Genomic DNA, 26,801 nt, shown 5'->3' with positions numbered 1-26,801 from the left:
AAGAACATTATACTGTAGTGAACTGTGATAAATCCTGTAGTATACTTCAGTTTTTACTGCAGTAAACTGGTGTATTTGCAGTATAGTATATCCTAAAGCTATAGAAAACGTAGCAGCTAGTTTATATTACTATAGTCGTTGTGATATAATAGCAACTATAGAATTACCACAGCAGATTAATACCTCACTATAGTATCCTACAAAAACACTTGAATTATTCTTCATGTGGTCACTCTCATCTAAAAGTAATGCCATGAAATGTAGAAAGCCTTCCCAAACATGTGTGTATTATGATTTTGCAGTAAGAAAGCTTATTTTTGGCGGGTGGCAGTGCTGTTTGTCTGTTATATGAGTTATTACTGCTGCTGTCTTTCTCGCAGATATGCTGCTAATGTTCAGGGGGAAAAGAAAATGGCGCAGAGACTAAGTCCTCACGCATCCTTTCCCCACTTTCAGCGGTCAAAATCAGCCTGTTAGCCTTCGGTGTCGACCCGATGACAGTCGTTTTCCGCTAATCGATCTACTTCTCTGTGCAAAAGTGTCCTCGGTGTCAGGCATTCGAGGCGTTAAGTGTGATTTTTCAGCGCTGTTTTTGAACAATAGACGGCAGGGAGAGCGGCGGACGGGACTTAGTCTCTGACGCCATTTCGGCTCCATCTCACTGTAACTGTCATGAGCGCTTCATAGCACTGTAAATCAACACTTACTGTACTCCACAGAGCCGGACTCCACCTGAAACACACATGCATACAACATTTAAAGATATTATGTTACATTACAGTAACACACACGCAGGTTATCAGAAGATATTTGCGCTTAAAGTTGGTGTTTAGCGATATATCTGTGTTGCACGGACCATCCTAACTTTTCTTTTGTAAAGTCCAGCGCAATACCGGAGCGTTTTTATTATTATTTATATAAAGTAAATGAGATTAATCCTGCGAGAATGCTGTAATATGTCCGAAATAGCTACCTGGCGGTGTTTGTGTGGATGATCTCCACTCATGCTTGGACTTGATGATGAAGAGTGTGATGATGAAGATATTGACTGGAAATGACAAAGAAGCCGGTTTTTGAAAAGCTGTGACAGAAATGATCACAGACTTCAGCCGTCGAGCAAAGTCTGACTGTACCGACAGTGCGCATGCGCGGCTTGCGTAAAAGAAACACACTCGAGTACATTCTGGACTCAATAATACACAACATTACAGAAACTCTCTGATCTCATCTTCGCACATCTAACTTTAAGATCTAAAGCAAGTTTTAGCAAGTTTATCTATCACGTAGGCTATTGTACTGGCTTTGTATTTCGAAACAGAATGTAGGTGAATAATTCTTAAAGGGATAATTCGACTAAAAATGAAAGATTTGTCATTCACTTGTTCAACATGTTCGACTTTCTTCTGTTTAACAGACACACAGAGAGAGAGAGAGAGCGAGAGAGAGAGAAAATATATTTATAAGAAAGCTGAAAACCTGACCTCCGTTTGTTTTTTTCTACAATGGAAGTCAATGGTTACAGGTTTCAGCATTCTTCAAAATATCTTCTTTAGTGTTCAACAAGAAAGAAAATCATAAATGTTTGGATCCACTTGAGGATCAGTAAACAGTGAGTTATTTTCATTTTTTAAAGGGTGAACTGTCTATATAATGTTGCTTAGGTTTAGTTTTTTATGCAAATTACACAAATTCTTGTTTTAGTAATGACTGATTTTGTATTTAAAAGTCTCGTTCAAAACACTATAAATTATATATATATATAAAAAAAAAAATAATAATATATAAATATTTTACTGTTAATTTGTAGGGGTCCAGCCCCAAATGTTCAATGATAATATTCATAGCATATATTCATAGCATAATTTTATTATTAATAGGAGTTACGTTTATTAATATATATATATATATATATATATATATATATATATATATATATATATATATATATATATATATATATATATATATATTATTAATACATATATATATATTAATATATATATATATATATATATATATATATATATATATATTAATATATATATATATATTAAAATATATATATATATATATATATTAAAAAATATATATATATATATATATATTAATAAATATATATATATATATATATTTCAATATATATATATATTTTAATATATATATATATATATTAAAATATATATATATATATTAAAATATATATATATATATATATATATATATTTCAATATATATATATATTTTAATATATATATATATATATATATATATATATATATATATATATATATATATATATATATATATATATTAATATATATATTAATATTAATATATATATTATCAATCAATCGGAAAGTATTGATAGCGCTTCACTTTTTCCACATTTATTCACGTTACAGCCTCATTCCAAAATGGATTAAATTCATTTGTTTCCTCAACATTCTACACACAATCCCCCAAAATGACGATGTGAAAATTTTTTTTGAAATTAGAAAATTAAAAAAGCTGTAAAATCACATGTACAAAAAATCACATGTAGGCTCCATCAGTATCACAGCCTTTGCTCAATACTTGATGCACCTTAGGCAGCGATTACAGCCTCAAGTCTTTCTGAATATGCCGCCACAAGCTTGGCACACCTGTCTTTGGGAATTTTGGCCCATTCCTTTTTGCAGTACCTCTCAAGCTCTATCAGGTTAGATGGGAAGCGATGGTGTTCAGCCATTTTTAGATATCTACAGAGATACTCAATAGGATTTAGGTCAGGGCTCTGGCTGGGCCACTCAAGGACATTTAGTGAGTTATTGTGAAGCCTCTCCAGTGATATTTTGGCGGTGTGCTTCAGGTCATTGTCCTGCTGGAAGATGAAGCGTCGCCCCAGTCTGAGGTCAGGAGCACTCTGAAGCAGGTCTTCATTCAGGATGTCTCTGTACATTGCTGCATTCATCTTTCCCTCTATCCTGACTAGTCCTCCAGTTCCTGCTGCTGAAACACATCCCCACAGCATGATGCCAACACCACCATGCTTCACTGTAGGCATGCTATTAGCCTGCTGATGAGCGCTGCCTGCTTTTCTCCAAACGTAACTCCTAGCATTCACTCCAAAGAGTTTATTTTAAGTCTGATCAGACTACAGAATTTAGTTTCTGATGGTCTGAGAGTTCTTCAGATGCCTTTTGGCAAACTCCAGGCGGGGAGTGTCTCCCGTCTGGCCACTACCATACAGGCCTGATTGGTGGATTGCTGCACAGATGGTTGTCCTTCTGTAAGGTTCTCCTCTCTCCACAGAAGAACGCTGGAGCTCAGACAGAGTGACCATCAGTTTATTGATCCCCTCCCTGACTAAGGCCCTTCTTACTTCTATTTTATACGACAATAGGCTACAGTTTTTAATTTAAAACTTTAACAGATTGAAATATATGATATTTTTAGTTCATCAAGAAGTGTGGTCATGACAATATAACATGCTAATTCAGCTAAAACAGCTTAATGTCACTAAATGCAACCTATTTAAACCTTTAATTAAATAGAAAATGGGGCAAATAACTGCTATAACTGAAAATAAGGACCACCCCTTTCACCAGGCTGCCGATGGGCCTGACACATGTATTTGGACTAAGGGTGAAACCCACGTCAATGCGGGGAGAATATGCAAACTCCACACAGAAATGCCAACTGACTCAATTCCCTGCTGAAAAGTCAAGCTTAAACCAGCCTAGGCTGGTTGGCTGGTTTTAGCTGGTCAACCAGGCTGGTTTCAGAGGGGTTTTGGCCACTTCTAGGCTGGTTTCCAGCCATTTCCAGCCTGGTCTTAGCTGGTTAGGCTGGAAGATGACCAGCTTGACCAGCCTAGCAGGCTGGGAGCCCAGCCAAAACCAGCTATATCCAGCTTAAACCAGGCTGGTCAAGGTGGTTTTAGCTGGATTTAGCTGGTCATTTTCCAGCCTGACCAGCTAAGACCAGGCTGGAAATGGCTGGAAACCATGACCAAAGTGGCCAAAACCCTCTAAAACCAGCCTGGTCGACCAGCTTAAACCAGCCAACAAGCCTAAGCTGGTTTAAGCTGGATTTTTTAGCAGGGTTGGGACTCGAACCAGTGACCTCATTGCTGTGAGGTGACAGCCCTGCTGAAAAAAAAAACAGTTTAAACCAGCCTAAGCTGATTGGCTAGTTTTAAAGGGGTTTTGGTCACTTCCAAGCTGGTTTCCAGCCATTTCCAGCCTGTTCTTAGCTGGTCAGGCTAGACAATGATGACCAGCCTGGTTTAAGCTGGACATAGCTGTTTTGGCTGGTCATCTCCCAGCCTGACCTGCTGAGACCAGGCTGGAAACCAGCTTGGAAGTGGCCAAAACCCCTCTTAAACCAGCCTGGTTGACCAGCCAAACCAGCCATCAGACTAGGCTGGTTTAAGCTGTTTTTTCAGTAGGGAGGGCTAAGAGTTTCATGTTTATTTATTTTATTACAGCACAGTCTGTGTGATTTGATGATGCTAAACTACATCAAGCTCGCAGGCATTGTTATAATAAATAAACAGTTGCAGGCCAGGTGGACAGCAACTCTGATTCATATAGTCTCTGGCACCAAATTAGCACTTAGCAAGTGTTAATTTTAGGCTCTGTATGAGGGTGTGCGCTATAATAAAACCAGCCACAAGATGCAGACATAGTTCACACACGGACATTTTCGCTCATGACAATCGCGGTGAACATTAGCAAGAACAACCTACTCTGAACCAGTAAGTGTGTTTACATGTGCTCAGGGCTCAAATGCAGAATGTTGGCAGAATGAGAGGACGAAGCTCGTGAAGGAACTGCTGATAAACATTTGAGTAAAAGAGAAACTCCTGCTTCGGAAAACAAACCAATCTATGAGTCTTCACTTCCTCCACATTCACTGACTTCTGCAAACACTGTATACTGGTAAAAACACTTCTCTTAGAGCCTTCCTGACTGAATGAATGAATGAATGAATGAATGAATGAATGAATTAAGCGTTTTTCCACCAAGGCAACCCGGGCCTGCTGAAAAATCCAGCTTAAACCAGCCTAGGCTGGTTGGCTGGTTTTAGCTAGTCGACCAGGCTGGTTTCCAGCCATTTCCAGCCTGGTCTTAGCTGGTCAGGCTGGGAGATGACCAGCTAAAACCAGCTTGACCAGCCTAGCCAAGCTGGGAGTCCAGCCAAAACCAGCTATATCCAGCTTAAACCAGGTTGGTCAAGCTGGTTTTAGCTGGATTTGGCTGGTCATTTTCCAGCCTGCAGGCTAGAAATGGCTGGAAACCAGCCTGGAAATGGCCAAAACCCCTCTAAAACCAGGCTTTTCTACCAGCTAAAACCAGCCAACCAGCCTAGGCTGGTTTAAGCTGCATTTTTCAGCAGGGGGTTGCTGAAATATAATTGGCTATACTGGCATTGACAGGTTAAAAGATACAAAAAGGCAGCCGCTCCAGCATGTAACACATTTTCAAAGCAGAATATCTGACTTCAGCATTGCTTTTCAGATAAACAATCATGTTTACAGCATGTTTCTTAAATATCTGCAAAAATATGGTATTTTTTAGGCTTTAGAGTCGCCGCACATACAGCAGCTTTAACAAAGTATCCCATTACCAAAAAACAAACAGACATTGTATAATTTTAAGAATTTAGGAAATATATTAAGAAACCCACCCATATAACGCTTAGAAATTAACCACGGATAATACCTTCAGATCTTGCTATGGGAATTCCAAACATAAGACTACATCAGTGGCGCCTGCAGCCGTACGGCTGTACACACTGTGTGTACCTGCATGAGAGGGCGGGAATTAATGCAGCTTTTTATTTATTTATTTATTTGTGACATAATTTTAATTGATTATTAAACAGTATACACTACAGCCTGCTTTCGTTTTGAGAACACTTCGGTTTGGTTACGGTTGTTTCTCCACTGAGGACTCCGGGAGACAACTTAAGCAACAGCTATATGCACTGCTGAAAGCCTTTTTTCCTGCTGTGCATCGAATCAAGACACGCTTAACTTACTGATGTGCACAATCCTATAGCTACATACTATATCCATGAAACACGAACTTGCAGACTCTTTGAACAACGAGGAAATAACTGCACTTCCGTCAAGCCAGACGTCTTGTTTTGTAATTTAATGGCAGCTATACCACCTGAAGGACGGTTACGGCGTGTTGAGATGTCGGCCGTCACCGGAGAAAGTCTAATCTCTCATTACTCTATTGGGGTTGTGTTTGAAAGCTTTAGTGGCACTGTAGCTGTCCAAGGTACTTTTGATCGAGTTAAATTATAGACTAAATATGCACCAATAAACAGGTCAAATTAGTGAATAAATAAAATAAATATGGATTCTTAAATGTCGGTAGTTTTACTCAAAAAATGATAAATGTTTTATAAAAATAAAAATGAGCAAATTTTCAAAAAAAATTTACGATTCAGTTAAATATAATTTGGACATTTAAGGGGGCATGTAACATGTTTCTGTGATTTTTTTCTCTCTCAATGATTTTTAATGCATACTGGGTAGCTACGCAAAATATTTTCTAAAATGTCAAGCAGGATTTTGGGTCACACTAAGTGGCCTTAACTGATATGTTCTTACACAGGAATTAATAGTTTATTACAATGTACTCATTATGTAAATACATGTATTTACTGTGTACTTATGCTTGATTAAATACCTGTATGTAGTTACATCTGTAATTAACTTTTGTAATTACATTTGTAAATACACTGTTGACCATCCCTTACACCTTAACCCACCCTTAAACCTACCCACACCACCAAACCTGTCCATAACCCAACCTCTATCCCAACTCAAAAGCACCACAAGTGTTCTCAAACACATTATAAACACAGTAAGTACATTGTATTTATTTTTTTATGTAAGTTCATAGTAGTTAAGGACACTTAATATTAAGTATAAAAATATTTAAACTAACAAAAATAAAATAATAAAAACGCAAACATAAAAGCACAATTTTGCTAAATTATAAAAAAAATGTTTGTTTTTATTTTACTTGATGCATTCGTTAATGTTTGAATTCTGAAATAACAGCCATCGGAAGAAGGTGGGACGGTGCTGGATTTGTGCGTAGCTTGAAATGAAATCCTGCAGGCCCCTGGACTACATGATATATGCTGGGAAAGGGGAGGGGAAAAACACTGGAATAAGCAGTATAAATGTATAAATATGTGTAACTCCGCTGGTTCTATGCCACCCAACCCACTCCGAGCTGGTATTGAACCGGCAACCTTCAGCATGGGAGACGGTTGCTCCAACAAGGAGGCTAAAGGCCATGGCCTCTCACATCTGTCGCTAGAGCACCTTAATGCTGCGTTCACACCAGATGCGGAACGCGCGTCTAGCGCGAGTGATTTACATGTTAAGTCAGTGAAAACGCGCGAATAGACATCCCGCGGCGCGAATGACGCAAATGGCGCAGGGCGAATTGAGCGTTTTGCGCGAATCCCTCGATTTCGAAAATCTGAACTTCAGCGTACATTCACGCCTTGTAAACCAATCAGAAGCTTGCTCTTGTGGGGGCGTGATTGTGACGTAGAACCTGTTGTCAGTATTCCGAGGGAAATCCTCCAGCCTTCACCGACAACCCCGCAACTCGGCTTGGCTCAGTCAGAAGCACCGCTGAAAGCCTCCGTCATCCAGGTTCAGTTTCTGGAGGAGTTTATGAGCTCACAGAGCTGGATGCACATCTGAAAGAATGTAGTGGACTCAGACACGACCCTAAACGTATCGACCCTAAACTGTTTTTCAGTCTTCATAAAGCACATTAACATTGTTATTTTCTTTATAAAATCCATGTTAGCCATATAGCTATGAAGCTAGAGTCTTCGGGCAGACAGAAGCCCTGCCCATCACGCGAATCCGCGTCTGTCCTGAAGTGAATTTAACACGCGAATGAAGCGAGTAAACTCAAATGTTCACGTGGCTATTTACGTGCGAATAGCACGATTTATCCGCGTGTTCCACGTCTGCTGTGAACACAACATTAGAGGTCAGAGGAGTGAGGTTTACCTGCACAGCATTTACTAGCTGGCCTCAGTTACGCACAAGTGACTTCCTTGACTCCTTGCTTTTCAAACTCCACCGCAGGCCATTCACCACTGCACTCAGGCAAAGTGTTTAATAAAAATGTTCAGCACATTTATTTAATTTTGTTCATAAATTAAAACTTTAAAAATACCTTGAAAATAGTGAGAGAAAAAACAACATCGTAGAACACAGTGCCACGCTGAACAACCACCCCAACAACAAGTAAAGCCCACAAACAGCACAGATATACACACGGATAAAGCAACAGATTAAGGGGCAGCGGAAAGGAAAGGGTCAGATCTCCTGAGAGTCTCTGATGGGACAACGGGACAGGACAGAGCCACAGGCCTCCAGTAAATCGGTCTGGCAGCTGACGCAGATGTCCTGACTGTACCAATCCCGCATGGCCAGAGTGTGGAGCGATGAGGAGCTCGAGCTGCCGGACACCAGAACCAGAGGAATCCTGCACATAACCACACCTCACATCACTAAATGTACATCAGGCAAACATCCGCATCAGTGGTGTAAAGTAAATAATGGCATACTCAAATCACTGTAATCAAGTCGGTTTTCTCAGTAATTGTAGTTTACTAAGTAGTTTTATAAAATGTGTACTTTTACTCTCCCTTGAGTACATTTTTAGTGCTGTATCGGTACCTTTACTCCACTACTTTCCTTCAACCCGCAGCCACTATTTTTTCTTGTCTATGGGGATTAGAAAGATCAGTCCTGTGATTCCAGTCCAATCAAAATCACACATAGAAGGTAAATCACATCATAATGAACTACCTCAAGTCATTGCCGATTTATTATTGCAGCAAACATTAAAGTGTCAAAGTTAGATGCCCAAAATCTTTACACGTATTGACAGAAGGACTGTTTAGATGCATGTCACTGCTGAGAAGATGACAGATGTTTACTGTATGAGGACTTAAACACCCAGCAGGCACAAGATGTCAACATGATGTCAGATTGATGTTGTACCTCAATGTCGTGGGGACGTTGCATTTTGATTGGAAATGAAAATCGGTTTAGAGTCAGAACTCAACACCAGGCCAACATCCAATCTAAAACCACTCAAATATCAATGTCTAATGATGTTACAGCTTGACATCGTGTGGATGGCGAGGCAGTGGCGCAGTAGGTAGTGCTGTCGCCTCACAGCAAGAAGGTTGCTGGTTCGAACCTCAGTTGGCGTTTCTGTGTGGAGTTTGCATGTTCTCCCTGCCTTCGTGTGCTCCGGTTTCCCCCACAGTCCAATTGGGTAGGCTAAATTGTTCCCTAGTGTATAAGTGTATGTGAATGTTTCCCAGAGATGGGTTGCGGCTGGAAGAGCATCTGCTGTGTAACAACTTGCAGGATAAGTTGGCGGTTCATTCCACTGTGGCGACCCTGGATTAATAAAGGAACTAAACCGACAAGAAAATTAATGAATGATATCGTGTGGACGTTTACCACTATGACATCTATCAGATGGTGGATTTTGGTTGCCATACCTGACAAATAAATGTCAGTACCTGACATCAATATGATGTTGGTTTAAGATGTTGGCCTAAGACTGGATTTTGGTCATTTTCCAACACAACCTAAAACCAACAAAATATCAACGTCTAATGATGTTACAGCTTGACGTTGTGTGGACGTTATCACTATCACGTATATCAGATGGTGGATTTCGATTGCTATACCTGACGAATAAATGTCAGTATTTGACGTCAATATAATGTTGGCTCGATGTTGGATTTTGTTCACTTTCAAACGATCTAAAATCAACCAAATATTAACGTTATTTGATGTCATTATTGGACATCAAAATAACGTTGGCCTGAAATGCTGTCTTATGACGCTATGTGCCTGCTGGGCAATAACTAAACGCACTATAGAATGTTACGTTTACACACATCCACAAATTACATGTAAATGCATCAGCTTTTACAGTGTAATACTCACTACTCGACTACTTTTGAAAGCTTTTTACTCATACTTTAGGTAATATTTACAACAACAGACACTTTTACTCTACTTGCACTACATTATTAGGCAAGTAATGGTACTTTAACTCAGGTATGATTCTTCAGTACTTTTTCCACCACTGATCAGCACATCACTAAAATGCATGTCAAACAAACATCACAAAAATCAAACAAACGTCAGCAAATGTCACTAAACAAACGTCACTAAATGTACAGAACAAACGTTAGTAAACGTCACTAAATGTACGTCGAACAATCGTCACTAAAATGTACAATTGAACAAACATCACTAAATGTGCATCGAACAAACGTTAGTAAACGTCACTAAATGTACGTCGAACAATCGTCACTAAAATGTACAATTGAACAAACATCACTAAATGTGCATCGAACAAACGTTAGCAAATGTCACAATGTACATCAAACAAACGTTAGTAAATGTCACTGAATGTACATCAAACGTCACTAAATGTACATCAAATAAACGTCAATAAATGTACATCGAACAAACATCACTAAATGTGCATCGAACAAACGATAGCAAATGTCACAATGTACATCAAACAAACGTTAGTAAATGTCACTGAATGTACATCAAACGTCACTAAATGTACATCAAATAAACGTCAATAAATGTACATCGAACAAACGTCACTAAATGTACAAAGCAAATGTACATCGAACAAACACAAGTAAACGTCAATGTACATCGAACCTACGTTAGCAAACGTCACTAAATGTATGTCGATCAATCGTCACTAAAATGTACAATCGAACAAACATTAGCAAATGTCACTAAATGTACATCGGACGAACGTCAGCAAACGTACATTGATCAAACGTTAATATACTTCACTAAATGTACATCAAACAAACGTCACCAAATGTACATCAAACAAACGTCACAAAATGTACATTGAACAAACAATAGTAAACGTCACTAAATGTACATCGAACAAACGTTAGCAAACGTCACTAAATGTAAGACTGCTTCTCTGGCAATATGCTCGGGCATTCTGTCTGAATAGGGAAACATCAAAAACTCCAAAATTGCTTGCTAAGTTTAAGAAAATTTGATTGGAGATTCATAATATTAACATTAAACAACAGCAGTCTCTTTAGTTTCAGTTTGAAATGTTCGAATCGCACAAAATCTGCAGAAACTCACATCTGCTCCGAGCCCCTCCCCCAGAGAGTCCCCAACCTATAGTGATCAATGATTGGCTCCTTTACATTCACCATATTGATCGTTACACTTTTCCCGCATTCAAAACTATACGAGTGACACGTCTTGTGTATTCTTAGCCTTCGAGTTACTCACCAGGCTGAATTCCAGGACCAGCGCTTACTCCAGAAGTTTCTCTGGCTCTGCTCACAGTCTTTCATCACGATCTGCTTGAAGAAGCTGAGTGGAAGGTTCACACAGCGCTGGGACGGCAGACGCATCTGCCACACACACACAACACACATTGTTGAAACACAGACATCAGTAGCTAGATTTCCATCCACCTGTTTTCATGCGCAATTTGGAATATCACATAAAAAACCTAGATGGAAACGGCAAGATGTGCATAAATTCATCATGGAGGACTCATCAGCTTTGCAATGATCTAGACTGCAGCTCTGCACAAGTAGTTTGGCCATAGGGGAAAAGGTTGTGCTAACTGAGCCTGGTTTCTCTCGTGGTTTTTACCTTAACTTTGGTCATTGGAGAAGTTTGTTCCTCACAACTGTCACCACAGTCTTGCTTGGTTTAGGACTTGCGGAGCTGCGCATCAATGGATTTGCTCTTCAGTGTTTGGACTTTCAGCAGTAAAAATTAACCCACACCGAATTAAACTTCAAGAGAAGAATTTCAGAGTTGGTTTTTAAATCTCTGAATGGCCTTGCACCTTATCTGTCAAACATGTTGATTGAGCATCAGCCTGGTCGGTCTCTTCGGTCATGAACCAGAGATTATTATGCATCCCGTAAGTCGAGGCTGAAATGATTCTAACTTCGTTAATTGAATATATATGTAAGAAATTAATCCAAAACTAAAACGTTATTCATAAACTGAATACAAATCTATTAAATCTAGATAATGCAGCAGGTGGCGCATATTGAACTGCAGAAATAATGGTGTTGCCTTACTGCAGTAAACAAACAGCGTGATGTCAAATCTAGCAGGATTTCGTAAACTACACAGCATCCTGATATTCGCAGATTTAATTCAGGCAAACTTTAGCAACTATACATTGCACAATCAACAATTACACAAAATGTAATACCTTGCAAAATAGCATTTACAATTTTTTTATACTTTGAGGGCCTTAAATTTCTCGACACTGATTTATCAATTTTTAATACTTTAAGACTCCACCGACCCACTGACTGAGGTGAAAGTTATTTATTATACAAGAAAAAGGACTTGCGCAGCTTCTCCTACCTCATCGAATTTCGTTTCTTGTTGAAAACGCTGCATTAATCATGATATTTTACGCGATATTCAAGTTTTGCGCATAAAAGTAATTTGCATCTTTGGATGGAAACATAGCCAGTGATGAAACAAGTAAACGTTCAGAGCAGGCTTACCTCTACACAACAGCCAGGACACACAACCCTGCGAAAACACACACATCAGAAACACCTAATGACTGGTAGATTCATCCAGATTCAGAGAGATAAACGATCTCACCTGTGACACACAGAGCAGACGTTGTGCCAGGTGAAATAAAGGCTTCTCATCGCGCAGCATGAACACACCTGAGAAACACACCTCACACTGAATGTTTTTAACTCATCTCATATTTATAAAATTCATTTTAAACGTCTCATGAGGAGCTTTAAAATCTCGTTTGGCGTAATCTCAACTGAAACATGAAGATAGGGCAGGACAGAGTAGCTCCTCCCCCTTTTAAAAAAATGGCCAATAGTGTTGTTCTCACAGCTCTGTCAGTGAGAGTGGCTGAGCTCAAGCGCATCAAACGAAAAGCGTTGAGGCCTGTCAGACACTGGGGAGCATTGATTGTTCACAAGATTTTAAAATAATCTGAAGGGTGTTTTGACATCACAGAAATTCTTGATCTATTTAAGATTTGCACAACAATCTCCAAGTCTTTTGTATGAGAGGATAAGTATCGATTTGGATAATATTCTTGACAGAAATCCTAGAGTCTAAGGGAGTATTTCTCACCCGCCAGTCTTGGTATCTTTCACAGGTCATATTGCTGACGTCTCCTCTCTTCTCAGGACTCTGCATCTTCAACACATCAACAATGGATTTGAGAACTGAGCCCTGGTTCCTGCTCTTAACCTAAGAGGAAGACACACGTTGAGTTCGAGCAATAGTATTCATTACCGGGTCAAAGTTGAAAACATGATAAAAAGCCCGCATTAACAGAGTAAAGCTGGGGTCACACTGGGCTTTTCCTCCCATAGACTTCCATTCATACGCTCGCGAATGCGTCAGACTGGAAACGCAGGGTTATGCGTCAAATTTCGCAGGTTGCTGCGGTGCAAAGTTCAAGCTTAGTGAACTCCGACCTGTGAAATCGCATCACTTGACTGGGTGAGACCAATCGAGGATCAAAACATGACCTCTCTGGACAGAAATTTAAAACATGGAGCAATCGCTTGCTTTTTTATTGTCTAATAAGCTTGTTTAATCCCGCCCCTTTTCGCAGCTCAGCATGACAGAATTTCACACACACAAACTCTAGTGTGACCGCAGCTTTACTAAAACCTAACAGACTCCTCCTCCTCCTCTCCATTTCTGTTTGTAGTCAAAACTGACAGTTGGAGGGGTGTGGTTATGTTAGCCCCGCCCAATACCTCAGACAGACCTAAAGCGCGTTCCAAATCGCATACTTATGCACTACTCAACGCCATTTTGTAATATAAATAGTGTAAGTAGTGCGTTCACACTGACAACTCAAAATAATAAGAGCACTTTAATTACCCGGATGATGCACTCATTCATTCATTCATTCATTTTCTTGTCGGCTTAGTCCCTTTATTAATCTGGGGTCGCCACAGCGGAATGAACCGCCAACTTATCCAGCAAGTTTTTACACAGCGCCCAGATGCCCTTCCAGCCACAACCCATCTCTGGGAAACATACACACATACACAACGGACAATTTAGCCAACCCAATTCACCTGTACCACATGTCTTTGGACTGTGGGGGAAACCGGAGCACCCGGAGGAAACCCACGCAAACGCAGGGAGAACATGCGTAAAAACTTGCTGGATAAGTTGACAGTTCATTCCGCTGTGGCGACCCCGGATTAATAAAGGGACTAAGCCGACAAGGAAATGAATGAATGAATGTCCATTTAATATCATGAATGACTTGACCACATTTAAAGGGGACCTATTATGGAGAGAAAAAAAAGTAAAACACTTTTATAAGGAGTTTAAACAGTTTTGTGGGAACAGTGTGTAAATATAACCAGCTTCTATATATAAAAAAAAAAAAAAAAAAAAAAAAATATATATATATATATATATATATATATATATATATATATATATATATATATATATATATATATATATATATATATATATATATATATATATATATATCATTAATCACACTTGATATAAACAGTCTGCAGAAACAGTTTGATTGACATTCTCCCTTTGTACGCCTCATCAGAGGGGGAAAGCCCCGCCCACTAGTGACCATCTCTCCCTGATTAGCATAGGACATTAGTCTTGTTATTGAATCTGCTACTATGCTGACAAACAGGCATCAGTAGCTCCGCCCTATTTTGGAAAGAGCTCAATCTCATTTGAATTTAAAGCGACAGTCAACAAAACGGCACAATTAGGATTAAAGCCTAAATGAGTTTTAAAGCACTATTTGTGAGGTATTTTGAAACTTACTCCAGGGACATAAAATTAAAAAGGGGCAGAATAGCTCCCCTTTATAAAGACTCATTTAAAGCAAAATGCTACCTTATGATCAGTTTCAGTCTTAATACTTTGTGTGAAGCCTAGTGTTGACACTATTTCAACATTAGTATAACAATTAACTCATGAATATAAAAAGATAGCCTATTTATTTGCATTTAATGAGCTGTCTGTCTGTGTACCAATGAGTGGACATATCATCTTTGTTAATGAGTAATTTGTGTTTATAGAAAACTTTTCAAATGTAAAACTTTACACTTAATCTCAGCAGATCATGGTTACTTCGCACCGCTTTAAGAAGATCCCGGTTGCAGGCAAAAGATCTGGTCCTCCGCTTTCCTGCGCCACCTCTGAAGTCTGGAAGTGGATAATCAAGACACTTTGAAAAAATGCACTTAAATTATTCAATGAAAATACATTTTTAAAGAAGTGAATTTCAAAAAAGTCAATCAAGATCAAAAAGTGTTCTCAGACTATTCCACTAAATGAACCACATAGTCCTTATAACCATAACACCCTTCTCTTTCTTTGTCTCGCTCTTTTATTTTTCCTCTTTTGTTTTATTTTTCATTTATTAATTTTTTCATTCTTTTTCTGTTTATTTTCTTTTTTGCTTTTCTCTTATTACATTTGAATGTTTTCTCTTACACTGACATTTTCCATTTCATTTATTTTTCTTTCACCTTGTTTTTTCTTTTCATCTCTTTTTTTTTTCCTTCTCTTTCGATTTTTTTCCCCCTTGTTTTCTTTCTTTCTTTAGTTTCTTAATTTAGTTGTAATTTACATTTAGTTCTGTACCATGAAGTTTGAGTTAAGTTTGCACCAAAACTGAGCATTAGATACCATAATGCTAGCTCAGCTGCTCCATATCATCATGGCAAAGAGCGAGCTGCCTTCATGTTTCCTAAAACCTAAGATTGGTGCAAAGGAAACTGAAACTTAACCAGCCAGCCAGCTAATGCAGCTTCATGGTCAGGCCAGTGATCTTCAAGCATCCCTTATTTACAAAACATTAAACTTCACCTGTGAAGTTGGAGTCTGGCACTGGACTTTCTGAATCATCCTGTACATTTACAAGAAAAACAAACAAACATATTGCAGTTCACATAGTGATGAACTTAGTGTTATCTCTTGGCATTACTGAATGCTCTGCTGTAAACCAGAATTAAAGGCGTACGTGTGCTCGGATCCTGAGTGCAGGAGCTTTCAGACCAGTGGAGTCTTCAGGGACGGTCAATCCATCTGTAGAGAAAAACAGCAGCCAGTGATGTACTCACATCGGGTAGTAGTATGCTAGTGCACAACCAGAGGCTTAAGCGCATTTCTAGGACCCAAGTTTTACTGCTGTTATTCCTGATCCATCCTATAGAGGGTGAAAATCTAAAGGCCTGTGCACACCGGGATGCTTTCTGCTCACTTTTCTGTTGGCGTTTAACGCCTCGTGACTAAATAAAAGGCACCAATGTGATCGTGCACACCAACGCACAAAACCCCTAGCTATAATATGCTCGATTTGTTTAGTTTTGTTTTGACGCATCCAAACCTTCTCCACCAATCAGATTGGCACTTTTGTTCACTTGCACAGAGCTGCTGAAGTTGCTGGCTGCGTTCAAAACTGCATTCTTCCATACTATACAGTACGCTAAAATCAGTATGTGAGCCGAGTAGTATGTCCGAATTCATAGAATTCAAAAATCAGTATGCAAGAAGTACCCGGATGACTTACTACTTCCAGTGAGATTCTAAAGTGTGCATCCCATGCATGCTGCACCATCCCATGATGCCCCGCGAGAGAATTCATGAATGGGAGTGAAGCGACGCAACTGACGCAGGTAGGTCACGTGACCATGACAAAATGGCGGATGAAGTATGCCCGAATAACATTCATACTGTATAGAACGCACTTTTCCAACGGCCGAGTAGTACATTTATATTCAAATGCATTACCTACTAATTAGTGGGCATTTTCAGACGCAGCCACAGTAAACCGCACTTGGCTCAATCGCAAAACTGTCAATGTGAGCGCACATTAAAGATGATGCCCAGATGCTTACTGAACAATAATAATAATCATTCCTCGCTAAAGCTGGAGCTGCTGCTTGAACTATGCTTGTTCAAGTTGCCAGCAACTTTAACAACAAGCTTGTCAACTTTGTCTTCTTCTGTGTTACAAGCGGATGTCAGAAGCTTAAAGTTGTGTGATTTTTGGAGTGATTTTGCATACTCTTCTGCACGACACCAGTGAAAAATCGCTTGGGTTTAAATCCGGAAAAATGTCTTGGAAAAATGCTGACAATAAACACAAACGAAAAGTGTCCCGGTGTGTTCGAGCCTTAAACACTACATTTGAAGTTAACGCCTACCTTGCACAATCATACCCAACTGTATATTTGACATTAGCTTTCCACGTTTCCTGTAAGTTGGGTTTAAGGGTTGTGTTACAGTAAGGCCATATAATATGGAGTCCTAGAAATGCGCTCTTGAAACTGCAGCCTCTTCTCCTGTCGTGCAGGAACACACGTCATGCACAAGCAGATCCTAATACTGTACTGTTGTGGTGTCGTGGGCTGCGATTCAGGCGTTTGGAGTGGTCAGCCGAGCGGATCTCCTCCATCAGCAGCTCATGCAGACTGCTCTGCTTTTTAGGCTTCAGGCCCATCTTGCGCTCGGAGGCCTGAGGATAAAAGAGGAGATGATTCAATTCAATTCAATACATCTTTGTACTGTACCAAAAAGCTGAGGAACAGGGTGGGGTTGAATTCCGGGAGTTTTCCAGGAGACCAAAACAGGAGATAGGTCTGAAATATAGGAGACTTCCGGGAAAAGCAGGAGTGTTGGCAGGTATGTCTGAAAGGGGCTAATGTCTCTTAGCAAAATAAACATGATTTATTTATTTATTTATTTAGTTTGGCTTGGCTGAATAATCCTTTATGCAGAGTTTAGACTGCATGATTTTAGCCAACAGGTTTTGAGAAACCACTGACAAATACCCGAAACCACAGGCAAATCAGTGCTCGTTCACGCGAGTGACAATCACACAGTGTGAACTATAGAGGACGCCATCTGAGAGAATCGCCGATGAAATATTTGGCATGCTAAATATCTGGAGCTGTCGGAGTTTCAAATCATGCCGTGTGAAATGAGTTCTGACTGAAAATAACATCAGAAATGACCTACAGCCAATAAAAGAGACGCATCCACTAGTGTGTGTATCTGCAGGCCAGCAGGTGGATGGGGGAGAAGTTAAAAGCGCTCACTTTCAGTTCATTTGGACCCAAGAAATGAATGCCATGTCATCTGAGCAATACCACAACTGGGCCGAAAATGAAAAAGGTGAAGGAGAAATTGCTAATTCCCTTCCAGGTGAGCAAAATAAGTACATTTTCTACCCCACTAAAGGCAATATTACGTAATCGTGTGTTGTTTTTGTGTCATTTATTTGGTTGTGAAAGTTTTTAGACCTGGACAAAATTGTCGGCAATTCTTTCTATCGTAAAGTCATTTAGGGCCTACTCACACTATGCCATCCATACCGTGCCCAGGCCCGTTTCCCGGATCGTTTGAGAAGTGTGAGTGCACTGAGTCGGGCTCAGGCACAGTTCACTTGAGCCCAGTTCACTTGGGCTTTGGCGTGGTACGCTTGTGTGTGAGTGCAAAACGCGCCAAAGGCCGAAACTGAAAGTGAGACGTGACTTTTAAGGGGCTGTTTCATATGGATTTATTAATCATTCTTACTGTTCAGTGAACGCAAACTGCCGTAGTTTATTAAAGACGCAAACCCCTCACTGCACGACAGCTGCGTGCCTTCAGCAGACCTCCTCATTCCTGCAGCACGAGAGCTTTATGATTATGAGCGCCAAAAGTGGCGGATGTGTTCGGCGAAATATCTGACTGCGTGTCCCCGCATCCCTAAGGACTGTTTGGTGAAATATTTGACTGCATGTCACTGCATATCAAACCACTGACACGATATAACTAGAGAAATCTCCACTGTGCTGCTGAGTGAGAGAGTGCTTCTCACTGAACAGCGCAGCAGCGATAACGTAAGCGTGCCGAGGCCCGATATGGTGTGAGTGCGGGTCGTCGTGGGAGACAGGAGGGGGGACAAGCGTGCTTTGGTCCGGTTTGAGGCAACTGTACATAGTGCGAGTACGGCCTTAGTGTAAACCCCCCTGTTGTCAATCCATCTTGAACTCAGCATTAATCAGGAACTTCAAAATATTAAATGTGTCTTAATGCTATATTCTCACCGGTCTCAATGTTGGCCGTGAGCGGATGAACTCTAGAAGAGTCTGATGAGCGTCTGCTTTTCTTTGTCCATCTGACACATCCTATGAATGCAAGATGATGGCCATTAATCCAGTGGAATTAACTGGCAATCATAAAAACAATAGGAAAAATGATTGGAAATGAATAAAAGCAGGAGTGAAAGCGCGCACACACACACCTGAACCTTGCGGAGTGTGTAGCGCCGGCTCTGGATGTCCCGCAGGAGCTGGTGAAATGGAGGAATTTCCACAGGAACTGGACGTTTCTTTACAGTCAGACTCTTAGCTGATGGCCTCAACACCACACCTCTGCTCAGCTCCTCCACCAGATCCTTCCACACAAATACCTGCAATGGAAACCATGCGCAAACCTTTCCTGTTTTAAGTTAATAATAATAATAAACAGTGTAAATCTGCACTCAGTTCTGCTCACCCAGTCTGTGGACACTTTCGCCACTATTTGAGTCTCGGATTCCAGCAGTTTCTGCAGACTCTGTTGAGAGCATGCGAAATACAGGAAATGACATGTGACTCCTAAAACAGCACAGGCCTGTTGCACAAAGCCAGTTTAGATTTTCAACCCAGGTTTGTATTTAGTTTGAGCAAGCTAAAAAAAAAGTACTAAAAAATGGGCAGGTTGGTTTTCGTTGGACTTTTCTCAATTCCAAGAACGCAGAGAACGGACTTGTGTTCTTCTGGAAAGCGGTCTTGCCAGGTGTCCTCGGAAGAACGAACTCAGGAGACCGCGAGAACAGAATGCGTCCTGTGAGAAATGAGATGCTGCGTTCTTCCTGATGGTCACGTGACCTTCACGTGTTTTTAATGGTAAATAATTTTAACATTACAGCACTCATACAATGATTTGTTTTTTTTTCCCATTTTCAAAATATAAACTCAGCATAAAACATTATAAATATACATTGCACAATATAAATAAAACTGATTTTAATATGAATTTTAGCAAATAAACACCTTTAATGTGTTTATTCCTTTATTAAGACGTTCATGGTGATGCTTATATTCGCCGTCTCATTTAGGAAAACTCCTAAGGTAAATAAGTTAAATCTCTGAACTTAAATAATTAATCTAACGCATAGCTTCCAACCTCAAGTCGCATTGACTTCTGGGACTTCCAGAGCGAGATCGGTGTTCAAGTCTGCATCGCTGCATCCTTAATATCAAGAACACATGCGGGAAGTTTCATGCATCCTGTTCCTGCAGTCTTGAGTATTGGAACTGAACTTTGGCAGCTGATAATGACGTTACACGAGAACACGAGAAGAACGCATATTGAGAAACAACCTGTCTCCATGTTAACTACTTTGCTTACCTGCTCCAGTGCAGGTTTAATTCTAGGTTGCAGAATGCAAACCCAAACTGAACTAATCAGCTGTGAGCAAAGTGAGATTGATATCTGATGCTCAAAGCCACTCCCAGTGACCATTTACTTTTTTATTTTATTATTTTATTTATTTATTTGTGTGAATTAAAATTAGTTATTTTATTTCAAGTAGTTAATTGCTAAATTACATTAATAATGGCTTTAAAATTAAAAACTTCATTTAATAATGTAGATACAAATTTACTTTAATATATTCAATCATTAATTACTTTGCCTTCGGCTTAGTCCCTTTTTATTTCACGAGTCGCCACAGTGGAATGAACTGCCAACTATACCGGCATATGTACACAGCGGATGCCAATCCAGCCACAATCCATAACTGGGAAATAACCAAACACACTCACATTTACTCATACACTTTGGCCAATTTAGTCAATCAATTCCCCTATAGCGCATGTGTTTGGCCTGTCAGGGGAAACCAGAGCTCCCGGAGGAAACCTACGTCAACACAGAGAGCATGCAAACTCCACACAAAAATGCCAACTGACCAAGCCGAGGCTCGAACCAGTGACCTTCTTGCCGTGAGGCAACAGTGCTAACCACTGAGCCACAGTTACTTTAATATATAAAACTTGAAATTTTTTGTGCTCTGTGATCCCACATTATTAAAGTGTCTTATAAAGGGTCATGGATTGGTTTTGGGGGTCTCCAACAACAAGCTGATATGTATAGGCAAGGCAAGCTTATTTATAAAGCACATTTTATACACCGTGGCAATTCAAAGTGCTTTACATGAGGAATAAAAAGGGACAAGTATACATAAAATAGAAACAATTGATATTAAAACATCATAGAGACAGTTTTTCCATACTCCGAAACACCAGCGTATCATATTTTCCCACTTTAACTGAACCCAGTCGACCAATCACAACAGACTGGGTCATCTGATCAATCAGGAGGGGTTTGGGAACAAATGAATCACTGAACGAATCATTTGGGAGTCGTATCCCAACGACTCCCATATGATTCATTCAGTGATTCATTAGGTAAAAATAAATGCATATCATAAGACAATGCAAGTGTTTTTTGACCATGCATGCAGATCAGCCTTCTGTTGGAGACCCCCAAAACCAAATAAAGACCCTTTTTAATGCATAAGAGCTTATTAAAGTCTCTTGAGGTGCTTACAGTATAATAACAGTCCTTGCAAAATGCATGCAAATATCAAACTTTCCCTCTGTTAGTTAAACTTTACAGTGGCTCCATAAATCACAGTTGTCAAATATCCTGACTCCACCCTGACTGTTATAGTCGATGCCTGCACTGTAATATCAATGCTGAAATGGTACATTGTGGCATATTGTTTTAATAATACCAAATCTTTCAAATGTGAAGACACTATTTACATAAAACAGCAACAAAAAAAAAACATAACTCTGCCTTATAAGATCTGCCTTATAAGTCTCTCACCTTCCTGGACTGCTGAACAATCTGCAGATACTGGAAGAGCTCAGCGCTGTGCAGGAACAGACTGCGGCACACGCTCTTATAGTGCTGATCAGCCTGAGCGGGGTTGCGCAGACGCTTCCTACAGACCTGACCCAAAAACACAACATAGCACTCCTGCTTTGATGCATCTATTTCCTGCAATTGGTCGGATGGAGCGATGATGTCAGCATACCTGGATGACATCAGCGATGGAGCAGACGGGCTGACGGCAGGTCACTCTGGTCATCTGACACAGCAGGATCTCCAGCGTCTCGCTCAGCTCTCGCTCTACCTGCGTCTCCAGACCCCAGTCCAGACTCAGGTACACGAGACGACCCACAAACTCCACCGCCTGAACACGCACACACACACACACGTTCCTATATCCCGGTAGGGAGACTTTCATAGACATAATCTCCCCCTACCCCAACCTCCACTCTCGCAGAAAACAATCTGCATTTTCACATTTTCAAAATGTCATTCTGTGTGCATGTTTGCCCATGGGGACCTCAATTTTGTAATTCACTTGAATCTAAATTAATCATTAACAATAATAAACGTTAGGAAAGATTCAAGTGGTTGTGAATAAAATTGGAGGCGATCAGAGTATGGCTGTTTGTAAAGCATAGAGAGCCGTCTGCTGTTAAAAACTGTCCTGGAGTGTAGTACATAGTTAAAAACTAGTCTAGAGCACCGTCTGCTGTTGAAAACTAGCCTAGAGCGCCATCTACTTTTAAAAACTAGCCTAGAGCAACATCTGCTGGTAAAATCTAGCCTAGAGCACCATCTGCTGGTAAAATCTAGCCTAGAGCACCATCTGCTGGTAAAAACTGTCCTAGAGCACCATCAGCTGTTAAACACTCTCCTAGAGCACCGTCTGCTGTTGAAAACTAGCCTAGAGCGACATCTGCTGGTAAAATCTAGCCTAGAGCACCATCTGCTGGTAAAAACTGTCCTAGAGCACCATCAGCTGTTAAACACTGTCCTAGAGCGCCGTCTGCTGTTATATCCTAGAGCGCTGTCTGCTGTTCCAAACTAGCCTAGAGCGCCATCTGCTGTTAAAAACTGTCCTAGAGCACCGTCTGCTGTTGAAAACTAGCCTAGAGCGACATCTGCTGGTAAAATCTAGCCTAGAGCACCATCTGCTGGTAAAAACTGTCCTAGAGCACCATCAGCTGTTAAACACTGTCCTAGAGCGCCGTCTGCTGTTATATCCTAGAGCGCTGTCTGCTGTTCCAAACTAGCCTAGAGCGCCATCTGCTGTTAAAAACTGTCCTAGAGCGCTGTCTGCTGTTGAAAACTAGCCTAGAGCACCATCTGCTGGTAAAAACTGTCCTAGAGCGCTGTCTGCTGTTCCAAACTAGCCTAGAGCGCCATCTGCTGTTAAAAAACTGTCCTAGAGCGCTGTCTGCTGTTACAAACTAGTCTAGAGCGCCATCTGCTGTAAAAAACTAGCCTAGAGCGCCATCTACTGTAAAAAACTAGCCTAGAGCGTCATCTGCTGTAAAACTACTGGAGAAAACCAAGATGCATTTTGTATATATGCAGAATTTATATCTCAAATGACTTTCTTTTATGCCATAGGTCAAATTAAATGTGAAAATGTTAAGGTTTGATAATAAACAGCCTAACGTCTTTAAGTATTTGGTGCTGTGATGTACGCCAACAATCTGAATATTGCTGAAAAGGCACTCAAAATGTTTATATAATAAATAATAATTGTGTGATGTAGAAGCATGTTAACTCATGGGGAACTCAATTTTGTCCCCAAAGTGACCAGTCTCCATGAGTCTGTGTAAATTCAAGTTTACTACACCTCAACAAACTCAGACATGAACGTGTATGGGATCATGCATCTGAAAACAGCTTCATCACCTACCTGCTCCTCTGTCTCGATGACGAGGGAATCACCTGCAGACGAGATGTTGAATAAAAAATTTGAACTGTATTTATAACATTACAATGGAATCCACCTTTCTTGTTGTGTATAATTAAAGCTTTCATCAGATTATACAGTATTATCATGATAATAATAATGATGTTCCAAGCTGCAAAATTAAGCTACTTTAAGTTACTTAGTCGGCTCACAAAATGAGACACAAACCATAAGGAGACACATCATTTACTAGTTTGCAAAGTTAAAATAAGAGTAATTTAAAGTCCTGCTACATTTGTTATTCATAATTTCATAAACGCACAACCACAATTTGTTATATCATCATTAAAATAATCAGATTTATAATAATAAATTATAGGGGGGGTTAAGGGGCACTTCAGATCATTTTGGAAAGGCACTTTCTACCCAAGACTGAAAAGGGCATGTGCACTGCACAGGTGTGCACTATGTGTGCACGTGCCTTGTCAATGTTTTTATTTCTCATGTTAGTGTTCTCACCGGTAATACTGCTGACCGGCCTCAGGGAGACGCTGCCGTCGGCGGACAGTAAAACACCGTCGGCGGCTGCAGACACGACAGTCCTCCGGGTGTGATGAGAAAACAGCGAGCAGAGTTGGAAACCCAGAGCCCAGGCCTGCTCCTCACTGAGCGGCTGATCCTGGACCTGCAGCAGCTCCTCCAGAGACATAAGCTGACCGCAGGACAGCATCTGACCGTACAGACACAACTCCATCACCCGCAGAGCCGCTGTTCAGTCCACGTGTCCTTCCCTCAGACTTTGCTACCAAGAAGATTTTTTCCTTCAAGAAGACGCAAACAACACGAGATCCAATGTAAAGATCACTTCCTCGATAACGGATACAACACGGGTCCACTTCTAGGCGCTTCTCAGCTCTTCTCCCTATTGATGAGACTAATTAACTGCACCTGAGGAATGAATCAGTTTGTCCAGTTTTGTAGAGTTCAGATCGGTGAGTCACTTCTAGTGAATTGGTTTGCTCAGGTTCATCAAAACAAAGCGACTACTATATCTATAAAAGGAGATATATTATATGCACATATATGTAATTATTAAGCATCTTATAGAAAATATTAATTCAAATTAAAGATCTGTGAGGGCTTCCTCATTTATGCTGAGCACTGTATGGTGACTCACTTCTAATGAATCGGTTCGTTCAGACCGGTTCATCAAAACAAGACGACTACAATAATGATAAATATAAAATGAGTTATGTTATATGCACAAATATATGATCGTAAAGCGTCCTATAGAAAATATTAATAAAAAATATCTGTGATGATGAGTAAACTCATGTTGAGTACTGTAAGTGTTCAGAACCGTGAGTCACTTCTAATGAATCAGTTCGTTCAGACCGGTTGATCAAAACAAGACGATTACAAATAATGATAAATTATTATAAATCAGATTATTTTTTATGATGATATAACAAATTGTGGTTATGTCTATATAAAATTGTGAATAACAAATGTAGCAGGACTTTAAATTAATGTTTATTTCTTTGCATTTTAACTTTGTAAACTATAAAAATCTCGTGTCTCCTTATGGTTTGTGTCTCATTTTGTGAGCCGACTGACAACAGTTGTTCACTCCCCTGCTCTGCTGGCCACGCCCCCTCCTCCCTCTGCTCAGTGCTCTACGCCCATCATAAAGCATTTTTTGAAAGAAATCTGAGGTAGACTTGATCGAAAGAGGAGGTTTCATGTCCTTTTAAGGAGACAATCAGCCCTTTAGGGCAGGACTATTAGTAATTTAGGTAATTTAAAAATTTATCCATTTATCAATCTTTCTTCATTTGTTGGCAACACCCGACAATCTTCCAACAATCCAACTGGTTCCCAAAAAATGAAATCATGCACCACCCTATAATTATTTTCTAATTTCAGAACCGTTTCAAGTTGATGCGAATCATGATAGCAAATAAAACAAACTTAACTTCAGAATAAAGACGACTTGTTGTTGGAATACCATTTAATATTATTAGTTTTTCCACATGGAAATCAGTGTTACTGGAGTTCATCTGAGTATTGAAGAGTTCACACTTAGCTGATGATTGATTATAAAGCTTGTTTGGCATGCTGTCCCGGGAACATAAAATCAGAAGATCCTTGAGCCCGGGGCTCCTCCCCGTTTGCAAGGTGAGAGGGGAGTTTGAGCTCAGGTAGATCTCAGGAACACCCCTGCTGTAGTAGCTAATGAACAGATAGTGATTGCTCTTAGGAGATAACTACTTACTAGCAGCATGTCTATGGTGCCGATTTGGAATAGTCAATTAACTTAAGCTGCATGTTTTTGGACGGTGGGAGGAAACCGGGGGAAACCCACGTGAGCACGGGGTGAACGTATAAACTCAGCACAGAAACGTCGGCTGGCTTGATTAGGATTAAAACCAGTGACGTTCTTGCTGCAAGGCAGCAGTGCTAACCATTGGGCCACCCATCTAGGAAAGGAGGAGGAGTGGATGAGGGGATTCTTCAAAATGAAGATGGCTGTAATATGGAACTTAGAGTATTTATAGTGGCTTAGGAGTCATCTGATTGGTGAATCATGAACTGACCAGCTGTGATCAATCATAAGCACGTGATCCTCTCGAAATTAGTTTATAAATAAACTCCACTTTGTGTTTGTAAACTGATTAATGACGTCTTGAAGGCGAGTAAATGAGTACATTTTCATATTTGGGTGAGCTATCCCTTTAAGATCAAGAGCTGTGTAACACCAAAAGCAGCATCGAAGCAATCTCCTTTCAGTCACTCCACCTCCACACGGAGACTGTCGGCCTGATCCGGTGCATTAATCATCTGCCGTGGGTTGTGGAACTGAACAATAATGATGTTCCAGATGCTGGGCATCCA

The 26,801-nt window shown here is 40.1% G+C and overlaps 2 protein-coding genes across 5 annotated transcripts in view; both read right to left on the bottom strand.

The window, feature by feature from the left end:
* Nucleotides 1-1,131, bottom strand: part of top1b (DNA topoisomerase Ib) — a 33,412-nt gene extending 32,281 nt beyond the window's left edge. The window contains exons 1-2 of the mRNA XM_002666402.7: nucleotides 974-1,131; nucleotides 708-732 (exon numbers count right to left, since the gene is read on the bottom strand). Coding sequence (XP_002666448.3) covers nucleotides 708-732; nucleotides 974-1,006 — 58 coding nt within the window. The 5' untranslated portion in view covers nucleotides 1,007-1,131. The remainder of the gene's footprint in view (nucleotides 1-707; nucleotides 733-973) is intronic.
* Nucleotides 1,132-8,148: 7,017 nt separating this feature from the next.
* On the bottom strand, nucleotides 8,149-24,856 carry zgc:114123. 4 transcript variants are annotated; one of them, XM_073938675.1, is made up of 16 exons: nucleotides 24,426-24,856; nucleotides 23,910-23,941; nucleotides 22,224-22,382; nucleotides 22,013-22,138; nucleotides 19,634-19,693; nucleotides 19,380-19,547; nucleotides 19,183-19,263; nucleotides 17,483-17,606; nucleotides 16,110-16,174; nucleotides 15,956-15,995; nucleotides 15,189-15,289; nucleotides 13,208-13,327; nucleotides 12,710-12,777; nucleotides 12,607-12,634; nucleotides 11,354-11,478; nucleotides 8,149-8,522 (listed from the first exon to the last, which is right to left on the bottom strand). In XM_073938675.1, exons 1-16 carry the CDS (start codon nucleotides 24,658-24,660, stop codon nucleotides 8,354-8,356), a joined length of 1,701 nt encoding a protein of 566 aa, XP_073794776.1. In that variant the 5' UTR covers nucleotides 24,661-24,856; the 3' UTR covers nucleotides 8,149-8,353.
* Nucleotides 24,857-26,801: the final 1,945 nt, after the last annotated feature.

The sequence above is a fragment of the Danio rerio genome, chromosome 23 (assembly GCF_049306965.1).
Source record: "Danio rerio strain Tuebingen ecotype United States chromosome 23, GRCz12tu, whole genome shotgun sequence".
Taxonomy (NCBI): domain Eukaryota; kingdom Metazoa; phylum Chordata; class Actinopteri; order Cypriniformes; family Danionidae; genus Danio; species Danio rerio.
Note: the sequence above shows the minus strand (reverse complement) of the source record. Positions and strands in the feature narration are given on the sequence as shown.

Coding starts and splice junctions, on each gene's coding strand:
- zgc:114123 (XM_073938675.1), bottom strand. CDS start 24,660: ATGGAGTTGTGTCTGTACGGTCAGATGCTGTCCTGCGGTCAGCTTATG. Junction 22,383..23,909: donor TCATCGAGACAGAGGAGCAG/GTAGGTGATGAA, acceptor GTGCGTGTTCAG/GCGGTGGAGTTTGTGGGTCG. Junction 11,479..12,606: donor GTCCTGGCTGTTGTGTAGAG/GTAAGCCTGCTC, acceptor TGTGTGTGGCAG/ATGCGTCTGCCGTCCCAGCG.